Below are 13,124 nucleotides of genomic sequence, written 5' to 3'. Positions count from 1 at the left end.
AGGGTAAATTCCTAGGAGTGGAATTCCTGGGTCAAATGGTAAGTCTATTTTGAGTGTTTTGAGGAACCTCCATACTGCTTTCCACAATGGTTGAACTAATTTACATTCTCACCAGCAGTGTAGGAGGGTTCCCCTTTCTCCACAACATCGCCAACATTTGTTGTTGTTTGTCTTTTGGATGGCAGCCATCCTTACTGGTGTGAGGTGATACCTCATTGTGGTTTTAATTTGCATTTCTCTGATGATTAGCGATGTGGAGCATCTTTTCATGTGTCTGTTGGCCATCTGTATTTCTTTTTTGGAGAACTGTCTATTCAGCTCCTCTGCCCATTTTTTAATTGGATTATTTGTTTTTTGTTTGTTGAGGTGGGTGAGCTCTTTATATATTTTGGACGTCAAGCCTTTATCGGATCTGTAATTTATGAATATATCCTCCCTTCCAGTAGGGTATCTTTTTGTTGTATTGATGGTGTTTTTTGCTGTACAGAAGCTTTTCAGCTTAATATAGTTCTACTTGTTCATTTTTGCTTTTGTTTTCCTTGCCCGGGGAGATATGTTCAAGAAGAGGTCACTCATGTTTATGTCTAAGAGGTTTTTGCCTATGCTTTTTTCTAAGAGTTTTATGGTTTCATGACTTACATTCAGATCTTTGATCCATTTTGAATTTACTTTTGTGTATGGGATTAGACAATGGTCCAGTTTAATTCTCCTACATGTAGCTGTCCAGTTTTGCCAGCACCATCTGTTGAAGAGACTGTCATTTCACCATTGAATGTCCATGGCTCCTTTATCAAATATTAATTGACCGTATATGTTTGGGTTAATGTCTGGAGTTCCTAATCTGTTCCACTGGTCTGTGGCTCTGTTCTTGTGCCAGTACCAAATTGTCTTGATTACTATGGCTTTGTAGTAGAGCTTGAAGTTGGGGAGTGAGATCCCCCATACTTTATTCTTCTTTCTCAGGATTGCTTTGGCTATTCAGGGTCTTCGGTATTTCCATATGAATTTTTGAACTATTTGTTCTAGTTCATTGAAGAATGTTGCTGGTAACTTGATAGGGATTGCATCAAATCTGTATATTGCTTTGGGCAGAATAGTCATTTTGATTATATTAATTCTTCCTAGCCAAGAGCATTGGATGAGTTTCCATTTGTTAGTGTCCCCTTTAATTTCTCTTGAGTGACTTGTAGTTTTCAGGGTATAGGTCTTTCACTTCTTTGGTTAGGTTTATTCCTAGGTATTTTATTCTTTTTGATGCAATTGTGAATGGAGTTGTTTTCCTGATTTCTCTTTCTATTGGTTCATTGTTAGTGTATAGGAAAGCCACAGATTTCTGTGTGTTAATTTTCTTTGCTGCAACTCTGCTGAATTCTGATATCACTTCTAGTAGTTTTGGAGTGGAGTCTTTAGGGTTTTTTATGTACAATGTCATGTCATCTGCAAATAGTGACAGTTTAACTTCTTTACCAATCTGGATTCCTTGTATTTCTTTGTTTTGTCTGATTGCCGTGGCTAGGACCTCTAATACTATGTTAAATAACAGTGGGGAGAGTGGGCATCCCTGTCTGGTTCCCGATCTCAGAGGAAAAGCTTTCAGCTTCTTGCTGTTCAGTATAATGTTGTCTGTGGGTTTATCATATATGGCCTTTATTATGTTGAGGTACTTGCCCTCTATACCCATTTTGTTGAGAGTTTTTATCATGAATGGATGTTGAATTTTGTCAAATGCTTTTTCAGCATCTATGGAGATGATCATGTGGTTTTTGTCTTTCTTTTTGTTGATGTGGTGGATGATGTTGATGGATTTTCGAATGTTGTACCATCCTTGCATCCCTGGGATGAATCTCACTTGGTCATGGTGTATGATCCTTTTGATATATTTTTGAATTCGGTTTGCTAATATTTTATTGAGTATTTTTGCATCTACGTTCATCAGGGATATTGGTCTGTAATTTTCTTTTTTGGTGGGGTCTTTGCCTGGTTTTGGTATTAGGGTGATGTTGGCTTCATAGAATGAGTTTGGGAGTATTCCCTCCTCTTCTATTTTTTGGAAAACTTTAAGGAGAATGGGTATTATGTCTTCTCTGAATGTCTGATAAAATTCTGAGGTAAATCCATCTGGCCCAGGGGTTTTGTTCTTTGGTATTTTTTTGATTACCGTTTCAATTTCTTTGCTCGTAATTGGTTTGTTTAACTTTTGTGTTTCTTCCTTGGTCAGTCTTGGAAGTTTGTATTTTTCTAGGAAGTTGTCCATTTCTTCTAGGTTTTCCAGCTTGTTGGCATATAGGTTTTCATGGTAGTCTTTAATAATTCTTTGTATTTCTGTGGAGTCTGTCATGATTTTTCCGTTCTCATTTCTGATTCTGTTGGTTTGTGTTGATTCTCTTTTTCTCTTAATAAGTTTGTCTAGAGTCTTATCTATTTTGTTTATTTTCTCAAAGAACAGCTCTTGGTTTCATTGATTTTTGCTATTGTTTTATTCTTCTCAATTTTGTTTATTTCTTCCCTGATCTTTATTATGTCCCTCCTTCTGCTGATTTTAGGCCGCATTTGTTCTTCTTTTTCCTGTTTCGATAATTGTGATGTTAGACTATTCATTAGGGATTGTTCTTCCTTCTTTAAGTGTGCCTGGATCGCTATATACTTTCCTCTTAAGACTGCTTTCGCTGCATCCCATAGAAGTTGGGGCTTTGTGTTGTTGTTGTAATTTGTTTCCATGTATTCCTTGATCTCTATTTCAATTTGTTCGTTGATCTATTGGTTATTTAGGAGCATGTTGTTAAGCCTCCATGTGTTTGTGAGCCTGTTAGTTTTCTTTGTAGATTTTATTTCTAGTTTTATACCTTTGTGGTCTGAAAAGTTGGTTGGTAGAATTTCAATCTTTTGGAATTTACTGAGGCTGTTTTTGTGGGCCAGTATGTGGTCTATTCTGGAGAATGTTCCATGTGCACTTGAGAAGAATGTATATCCTGTTGCTTTTGGATGTAGAGTTCTATAGATGTCTATTAGGTCCATCTGTTCTACTGTGTTGTTCAGTGCCTCCGTGTCCTTACTTATTTTCTGCACGGTGGATCTATCCTTTCGGGTGAGTGGCGTGTTGAAGTCTCCTGAAATGAATGCATTGCAGTCTATTTCCCCCTTTAGTTCTGTTAGTATTTGTTTCAGATATGGTGGTGCTCCTGTGTTGGGTGCATATATATTTAGAATGGTTATATCCTCTTGTTGGACTGAGCCCTTTATCATTATGTAGTGTCCTTCTTTATCTCTTGTTACTTTCTTTGTTTTGAAGTCTATTTTGTCTGATACTAGTACTGCAACCCCTGCTTTCTTCTCTCTGTTGTTTGCCTGAAATATGTTTTTCCATCCCTTGACTTTTCATGTGTGCATGTCTTCAGGTTTGAGGTGTGTTTCTTGTAAGCAGCATATAGATGGGTCTTGGTTTTTCATCCATTCTGTTACTCTGTGTCTTTTGATTGGTGCATTAAGTCCATTTACATTTAGGGTGACTATTGAAAGATATGTACTTATTGCCATTGCAGGCTTTAGATTCGTGGTCACCAAAGGTTCAAGATTAGCCTCTTTAGTATCTTACTGCCTAACTTAGCTCGCTTATTGAGCTGTTATATACACTGTCTGGAGATTCTTTTCTTCTCTCCCTTCTTATTCCTCCTCCTCCCTTCTTCATATGTTGGGTGTTTTGTTCTGTGCTCTTTTTAGGAGTGCTCCCATCTAGAGCAGTCCCTGTAAGATGCCCTGTAGAGGTGGTTTGTGGGAGGCAAATTCCCTCAACTTTTGCTTGTCTGGGAATTGTTTAATCCCTCCATCATATTTAAGTGATAATCATGCTGCATACAGTATCCTTGGTTCAAGGCCCTTCTGTTTCATTGCATTAAATATATCATGCCATTCTCTTCTGGCCTGTAAGGTTTCTGTCGAGAAGTCTGATGATAGCCTGATGGGTTTTCCTTTATAGATTACCTTTTTCTCTCCAGCTGCCTTTAAAACTCTTTCCTTGTCCTTGATCTTTGCCATTTTAATTATTATGTGTCTTGGTGTTGTCCTCCTTGGGTCCTTTCTGTTGGGAGTTCTGTGTATTTCCGTGGTCTGTTTGATTATTTCCTCCCCCAGTTTGGGGAAGTTTTCAGCAATTATTTCTTCAAAGACACTTTCTATCCCTTTTTCTCTCCTTCTTCTGGTACCCCTTTAATAGGGATATTGTTCCTTTTGGATTGGTCACACAGTTCTCTTAATATTGTTTCATTCCTGGAGATCCTTTTTTCTCTCTCTATGTCAGCTTCTATGTGTTCCTGTTCTCTGGTTTCTGTTCCATCAATGGCCTCTTGAATCTTATCCATTCTGCTCATAAATCCTTCCAGAGTTTGTTTCACTTCTGTAATCTCTTTCCGGGCATCTGTAATCTCCCTCCGGACTTCATCCCTTAGCTCTTGTATATTTCTCTGCATCTCTGTCAGCATGTTTATGATTTTAATTTTGAATTCTTTTTCAGGAACACTGTTTAGGTTTGTCTCCTTCTCATGTGTTGACTCTGTGATCTTTGCCTGTAATTTTGCCTTTTCATGTTGATAGAGATAGTTTGCAGACCTGGCACCAGTGACGGCTGGAAGATCTTTCCTTCTTGTTGGTTTGTGGCCTTCCTCTCCTGGGGGAACAGTGACCTCTAGTGGCTTGTGCTGGGCAGCTGCATGTAGACAAGGCTTCTGATTCCTGCCCGGCTGCTATGTAGTTTATCTCCGCTGTAGCTGAGAGCGTGACTTGCCTTGGGCTGCTGCTCCAATATGGTGGAGCCGCGTTGGAGGTGGAGCAGCCAGGAGGCTATTTATCTCTGTGAGGGGCCTCCATGGTCCCTCCTGCCCAGGGGGTTAGCATGCCCAGAGATCTGCAGATTCTCTGCTGCCAGACTAAGTGTCCTGGGACGCTTCCGTCCGGTTTTGTGGTTCCTTTCCCTTTAAGACTTCCACTTGCAAAAAAAAAACAAAAAAAACGCTCACTTTTCTTTGTCCCCAGGTGCCAGCCTCAGGAACCCACTCACAGGTCTTGCCGCCCTGTTTCCCTAGTATCCAGGACCCCACGCATGCACTGTGTCTGCGCTCTGGTCCGGATGGCTGGGGCTAGGTGTTTAGCAGGCCTGGGGTCCCTCTCCCTCCCAGCTCCGACTTCTCTTCTCCCGCCGGGAGCTGGGGGGAGGGGCGCTCGGATCCCTCCAGGCTGGGGCTTGTATCTTACCCCCTTCGCGAGGCGCTGGGTTCTCGCAGGTGTGGATGTGGTCTGAATGTTGTCCTGTGTCCTCTGGTCTCTATTCTAGGAAGAGTTGTCCTTGTTATATTTTCATAAATATATGTGGTTTTGGGAGGAGATTTCTGCTGCTCTACTCACGCCGCCATCTTGGCTCCGAATGACACTCAGGTTTTTTAAATAGGCATTTCTACACTTCAGTTTTAAGTCAAATAAAACATAATATTTCCTGTGAATTAAATGTCTTTGTTAGAAAACTTAGTAAGAGTATATCACTAAGTAAAATTACTGCTTTTTAATCTTTTCCTCTTACTAGTCTCAACAAGGTAAGCCATTAAGAAAGGATCGGTCTGCAGAAGAAACTTTTCAACTCTCTCGGTGGACACCTTTTATCAAAGATATTTTGGAGGTAAAATTCATTAAATTGTATTTATAGCCTAAGTGCCCTCCTGCAGAGTATTCTTTACTTCTTGTATGTTTATCTGTCAGTCTGTAGTACCGAGAGGGTTCACAGAGGAAGGCTAAATCTGGGGTCAGGGGAGGAGAGTAAACTTACTAAATTCATTCCTTGAAGACCTCACACAAACTCACCTCAAAAAAGATTTTTTTTATGAAAAAAACCTGCTGTTTTTTTAATAACTGTCTGTATCAGACATATGAATAATTTATTTGAATGAAAGTTCAACAGAATATTATTTGTCTATGACGACTTTTTAGAAAGTGTTAGACTTCCATATACTTGGAAATGGATTTGTGATTAAGTTGTAAACCTTAAAATAATTTGCTGTTCTATCCAACAGATGATCAATGCCTTTAGTACTGTTTCTTTAGAAAGTAATATTCAGTTATAGAAAATTAAAAATGAACTAATGAAAATTGCATATGAACTCAACAAAATCATGACATTGATTCTTCAGTCATAATCATAAAGTTCCACTCATTCTAATTTTCCTTCTACTTAAACCCCAATTTCCACTTCCTTTGGGAACTGTGTACAATTTATTACTAGGGTTTTTCTGTTTTGCTCATCTAATTTTATTTCATTACACATAATCATATGTGAAAAGTTTTAAAAATTTAAACTTTGTTTCCTACAACATAGGATTTTTTTCCCTTACCTGTAACAAGTGTGTAGAATTAAGTAGGTTTTTGGCTAGTATTTTTTAAATTAGAATTGATTTTCTTGATCCCTTATCTAGGATTTGCATGTTAAATTCAGAAAATTCACTTCTGGATTAGTAGCATTTTAAGGCTTTTAGGATTTTTTCTATAACTTGATTTTTTCACTTTTTGCATTCTTTTTGAAATACTCTTGGACTCCTGAGCCTTGTGCCCATCCCTTGTGCCCACTTCATAATGTCTTTGGTATTTCTTTGCCATAGAGCAATGATCACCAGACATTTTGGTCATGAACACTTAACCATAAAAAGTGTAAAATAAGCCTATGATATATAAGTATTTATTTATAAGCTATATATTACTGTATAAATGTAACAATGTATATGATATATACATATCATAAAATATAACCCTTAACAAAAGGAAAATTTAAAAAATGAAAAGAAAAACTTCCCTCATCCCATTAGATTTTCTTGAGTACCCCTAGACCAGGAGAGAACATCCTGTTTTGGAGCCACTGCTATGGAAGGGCATTGCCTGGACTGTCCAATAGCCTAAGATGTAAGCCAGGACTAGGATGGAATTTAGAGCCCGCTAGCACTCTACAGATAAAGGTCCTGATAAGTAGCCTGGAATCCTCAAACTGATGTGGGGACCCTCCAAATGAAGAAAAATGTAGTCATGCAGTGAATATTGGTTTAATAAGTAAACAGTTGTATTAACTTTTGAAGCAAGTAAGATTTGTGAGTTTTAAAGAGAGACCTCACCTTATTTTATTAAATATCCTATGTTTCTTAATTGTAAACACAAGCTTGAGTTTTATGCAAGACAAACAACTAGCAAAAAAATTCCTGGAATTTACATTTTCTTGATGGTGTTAACTGTTTTCTTCCTTAGGATGCCATTGATAATAGATTAGACTCAAAAGAATGGCCGTATTGTTCCCAGTGTCCAGCAGTATGGAATGGCTCAGGAGCTGTAAGGTAAAACCTATAAATGAAAGTCACTGAAATTTTCAGTGTGTTGTTCCAAACTAATAATTGAAATGATACACAGGTACTCTTGTATTAGCAACTCTCCTTAAAGCATGTAGTCACTTAAAAAGCAGTTTTTCTTTCATTGTAACCTGTTTTAAATGGACCCAGTAAGCAATATAAAAATGTACCTTATTTTAAAAAATATTTTCATGAAACTAAAGAATTTCTTCCCTAATTACTTTTTCTTCATATAGCAGAGGACATAATCCTTTTTGTGAATTTTTTTGTGGTAAAATATTTGAAATATTCAAAAAGCTGTATAGAATATGATAGTGTATACCCTTAAACTCAGTGCCCAGCTTTAACAAATTGTGTAAGTATAACTCAAGCTTCCTGTGTATCATTCCTTGATTTTATTATTCCCCTTTTCTTCCCTGTCCTGAATTTGGTGTTTTTCATTCACCTGTGTATCTTCATACATTTTCTACATATATTCATATTCTAAACCATGTACGGATTGTGCTTTTCAGGATTTTTCTTAGTCTTTGGCTTTTAGTAGTTTAACTAGCATGTGTCTAGGTTGTTTTCTTTGTGTTTATGCTCTCTGGGATTGGTTGAATTTCCTAATCTACAAGTTAATTATAATCAAATTTGGGAAGTTTTCAGCCCTATTCAAATTTTTTCTGCCTATTTCTCTCTCCCTCCTCTCCTTTTGAAACTGCGTTACATGTGTTGGAAGGTTTGATATTCATGGGTCACTGAGGCTCCATTTACTATTCTTTCCTTTTTCTTTCTTTCTCTTCAGCAGATGTGGTGATATCTATCCATCCATCTTTAAGTTCTCCAGTTCTTTCTTCTGGCATCTCACATCTGTTATTGAGCCCATCTAGTAAACTTTCCATTTCAGTTATCATACATTTCACATTTAGAATTACCATTTGGTTCTTCTGTAGTTTCCATTTCTCTTTTGAGATTCTCTATTTGTTTACTTATTGTTAGCATGGTTTTCTTTAATTTTTGATCATATTTGTAATAACTGCTTTGAAGTCTCCTAAATCCAAAATCTGGGTCCACTCAGGGTCAATTTCTATTGACTTTTCTCCAAAGTGTGGGTCACACTTTACTGTTTCTTAACATATGTACCAATCTCTGGGCCTTTAAGATAATGTATTGTAGCAGCTTGTTTGGTATTTTTTAGTAACTTGTATGAACTTAAACTGTATGATTTTTCTTCCCTGTGGTGTGTAGTCATTGATATCATTGTTGAAGTTTTTAATTTTAATTTTTCAGCTTAGCTCCTAGTGGTTGCCCCATGTCTGCGTAGTTCAGAGGGCAGTTATCTGGGCAGAGGTTGTTTAGATACCTCAAGTCTATAAGGCTTCCATCCTCTGTTGATCAAGCTGAGTGAGGGTGAAGAAATGCATTCCAAGTCACAGTTCTTGAGTCACCCCCCACCTTTTTTTCCACCCCCATTTCTTCCTTTGGGATTTCTCAGGCTTTCCTGCACATGCAGTTGGGCAGTTAGCTTAAGGAAGTGTGGAGAGCTTGTCCTTGCCTTCTTTGGCTTTCTTCTTTCCAGATTTACCTGTTAAATTTCTGGCTGGCTTGCCACTCACCCTGAACTGGGACCAAAACATTGGGCTACCGTAGCTGCTGTCTTCCTGCTCTGAACCAGGTCCACCATTTTTAACCAGCAAGCCTGCAGTATTTTGCACTCCGTCTGCTGCCCTACCTTGAATTGTCTCTACCTTTGGCAGTAAAGCTGGTGAATTCACAACTAGCCTCAAGTCAGTAAAGTTACAGTTTTTACCAACTGAGTTGGGGGAACAGTGGGGATTGGGTGCAGCCTCAGGCCAGATGGTCATATAGTCACTGCCACCATTCTTACCCAATATGCTAGCATATATTCAAGAGTAAATGCTTCTTACTTTATTGTCTTCCTGTGCTTGATTTCCAGCTGACCTGAAATGGTCTTTTTCCCCAACAGTTCTGTCCAGTTTTATATTTGTTTTCTGGGAGGGTAATCTCCTGACCATCATATTTCATTCACCATAACCCCTAGGTCTCTCTATAGTTGTGTTTTTACATGTAATATAAATGGTGTCATATGTGTTCTCCACATACAATATGCAACTTGCTTTTGTTTCCCTCAATACTGTGTTGGCAAAATTTATTTCAGATTGATAAATGTATAAATTTTCACTGCTGGTTGGTATATTCTTAAACAGTTTATTCATCTGTTTTCCACACATTATGCTGTGTCAAAACTGGCACCATTAAAAACAATATGTAGTGAGCATTCTTATACATCTATGTGTATTTGAGTATTTCTCTAGGGTACTTCTCTTGGATGGAGGACTTTTTCTTCATTTTGTTTTATTTTTTCCTTATGGTTTGGAAGTTATATTGCCTATTTGTATTTTTGGTAGCAGTTACACTTAGAATTTTAGTATCTTCTTTGACTCAACAAAGCCTGAATATTAGTATCATTAACTTCCTCTTGAACCACCCAGGAACCTTAGAACTTAATTCAAACCATACATCCCTTAAAATGCTATCTTAATACTTTATTTTTGCTCATCATATATCTTTTTCACTTCCCAAATTAATAATCATCTTTTTTTTTTAAGTTGTAGTTGCATGTTTACAACCATTATATTGTTCACCACTCCTTGCATCCTCTTTTTTGGGGCTCAGCTACCTTTCTGAGGCATATTCTTTAAAAGTTCCTCCAGTGTGACTCTGTTGGTGGTAGCCTTTATGGTTTTTGTCTGTCTGAAAATACCTTCATTTTGTCCTTGTTCCTTACATGATAGCTGTGATGAATTGTTAGGTTCACAGTAATTTTCACTCAACACTTTGTGGTTATTATGCTCTTTCTTGGTTTCTGTTTTAGTTCCTGGGAAGGTGTGTATGTGGCAGGTTGGAGGGGTAGGTTTTCTGTCAGTTTTGTCATTCCTTTGTAGGTAATTTGCTTTTTCTTGCTGATTGGTCTTTGTCTTTGGTATTCTGTACATTCCCTGTTTCCCTGAAGAATTATTTTTCTTTCTTTCCTTTGGGATTCGGTGAGTTTCCTGAATCTGAGTTTCATTCTCTTTCATTACTTCTTTAAATACTGCCACTTTTACAGGCCTGATTTTGTTGAAACATCTCACTCTGTTGTCTTCATGTATGATAGTCTCTCAAGTTTTAACATTTCTTTCACTATTTGTGTCTAATCTTCTGAGTAAGCTATTTTTTGAAATTTATCTTCATTGGCTTTATCTTTCCATTGTAGAAATCCTGAATGTTTATTTTTCAAATATGCTTGGACTTTTTTGTTCTTATTTTGTCATGCTTTCTGTCCTCCTTTTTTATCATTATCATTTTTAAACACACTTAATTTTCTGTTTTTTTAAATTTCAGTATCTGATATTCTTTGGGGTCTAATTTTGCTGCTTGTTATTTCTGCAGACATTCATGGTTGCGTATTTCCTCATATATTTCACAGTTTGGGATTCTGAGTGTATTTCAGTGGCCAGAGTTGAGAGTGGGTTCCAGCCTTCAGAGAGGTTTGGCCTTTACTCTTGCCAGGATTAGAGACTTTTTTCTTTTATGTGTTAATTTCTCAGTTGGGATTCCCCAGACCATGAAGGTAGTGTAAATTAGGACTCCTATGAGAAAGGCTTGTGTTGGCATTATCAGGAGAGAAGTTGCTTTGTCATCTCTTCTTGTTTTTGAGGGTGTCCTAACCTTATGCAGGGTTGTCAACTCCCAACCGTTACCTTGCACAGCACCTAAGGCTTTCTCTCCTTTGTTCCTTAAACAGGTAGTACCCAAGCCCACTGTTTGCTAGGATCAGATTTACACTCCACAAGACAGACCAAGCCTGAACTCAGTTTGTCACTCTAGTTCTTAACTTCCTTTTGGCTCCTGGCCCATGGAGATTTCTCTTGTTTACTTTCAGCTGTGTTTTAAAAAGGTGTTTACTCTTAATTTAACCAATGTGTTTAGATGCTTTCTAGAATGGCATTTTTGGGATCTAGGTATTTAATCATTATTTTTGTATCAAAGTGTAAAACTCTACCACAGTGTCTTCTTATACATGTATGTGAAACAAATTAAATGTAATCCTGTTGTCCTAAAATTGCTACTCAGGAATTTAAAAATTGTTAGAATCATCTAATTGTTTGAACAATATTAATCTCCTTTTCTTTTGCTTGCTTACTCTATTTCTCTTTTGAAAAAGTTTTTAAACCAAAGTTGCACTTACGGTATGCTCTCAGTTTATTTTGTACGGGAACCAATAGTGTACCTTGTTCCTGTTTCATCTTCCAAAGCCAGGTACTAGTTCTCTTTACATTTTCCTGTTTACTGCCCCATCATTCCTTAAGATGGTAGATGGAGGCAAATTATCATCCCAAAGGCTAGACTAAGCATGTTATTTATAGTTTACTGTGGGGTCCTACATTGCAGGGTCATAGAGGTCATCTAGAACATGGTTTCCAAAGTGGGTAACAAGATTTATTGGGTACTAAAAAAGAAAGAAACGAAGCTTTATTAACATACACTAATACACATACGTAATTTATAAACCAATAATTGTTTAAATAGATAAGCCTAAATATTTATTTTGAAATATTTACTTTCTAAATAAAAACTCAAAATGTTTACCAGGGGAGTATGGGAACAGAAAAGTGATTCTCTTGATCTAGAGCACTACCTCTCCAGTAGAACTTTTTTGCAGTGATGGAAATGTCCTGTATCTGCCTTGTCCAATATGATAGCCACTAGTCACATGCAGTTAGTGAGCACTTGATATGTAGCTAGGGTGACTGAGGAACTGACTTTTTAACTTTATTTAATTTTCATTAATTTAAATTTAAATAGCCTCATGTGGCTACTATATTGGATAGTGCAGATGTAGAGCAGCCTGGGGGAGGATCAATGGTAGAAATAATGACTACTTGTTGAGTGCTTCCCTGGTCCCAGTTTCCATACTTAGTATATTCTATACATGTTTTCATGTAATCCTGAAAATAACCCTTGAAGTTTAGAGAGAGGGATTAAGTAATTTGCTGAAAGTCATAATGAATTAGAAAGAAGCACATTCAGAGTTGAAATCAGGTCTCTTTTTTTTTAACAGCTTTATTGAAGTATAATTGACAATAATAACATTGTTATGTTTAAAATATACAACTTAATGTTTTGATACATATTCGTTGTAAAGTGATAACCACAAGCTATTAATATATCTATCACCTGAACGTACTTACCATTTTCTTTCTTTTTGTGTGTGTGATGAAAAGATTTAAGATCTACCCTTTCAGCAAATTTTAGTTACACAATACAGTTTTGTTGCCTGTAGTCATCATGCTGTACATGAGGTCTCCAGAATTTATTCATCATGCATAACCAAAACTTTGTGCCCTCTTACCAACATTACCTCATTTCCTCCTATCCCTGTACCCTGGCAAACAATATTCTATTCCCTGCTTCTATGAGTTTGACTGTTTTAGATTCTAAACATATAAGTGGGATTGTGCAGTATTTTTCTGAGTCTAATTTATTTCAGTTAGCATAATATCCTCCAGGTTCATCCATGTTGTTGAAATTGGCAGAATTTCCTTCTTTTTGAAGGCTACATAACATTCCATTGCATATATGCACCATATTTTCTTCATCCATTTTTCCTTCAATGGACATTTAGATGTTTCCATGTCTTGGCTATCGTTAATAATACTTAAGTGAACATGGAAATGCATGTATGTCTTCTCTATTTCCTACCATACCATC

General features: G+C 37.1%; 1 protein-coding gene across 2 annotated transcripts in view; it reads left to right on the top strand.

The window, feature by feature from the left end:
* STXBP3 (syntaxin binding protein 3) overlaps positions 1–13,124 on the top strand; it is a 97,374-nt gene that overhangs the window by 82,036 nt on the left and 2,214 nt on the right. For both annotated transcript variants that reach the window (XM_073228395.1, XM_037001586.2), the window contains exons 16-17: positions 5,570–5,662; positions 7,270–7,355. In XM_073228395.1, the coding sequence (XP_073084496.1) occupies positions 5,570–5,662; positions 7,270–7,355 (179 nt within the window). The remainder of the gene's footprint in view (positions 1–5,569; positions 5,663–7,269; positions 7,356–13,124) is intronic.

The sequence above is a fragment of the Manis javanica genome, unplaced genomic scaffold (genome assembly GCF_040802235.1).
Source record: "Manis javanica isolate MJ-LG unplaced genomic scaffold, MJ_LKY HiC_scaffold_35, whole genome shotgun sequence".
NCBI lineage: Eukaryota > Metazoa > Chordata > Mammalia > Pholidota > Manidae > Manis > Manis javanica.
The sequence above is the reverse complement of the archived record's forward strand: the minus strand, read 5'-3'. Positions and strand labels throughout refer to the sequence as shown.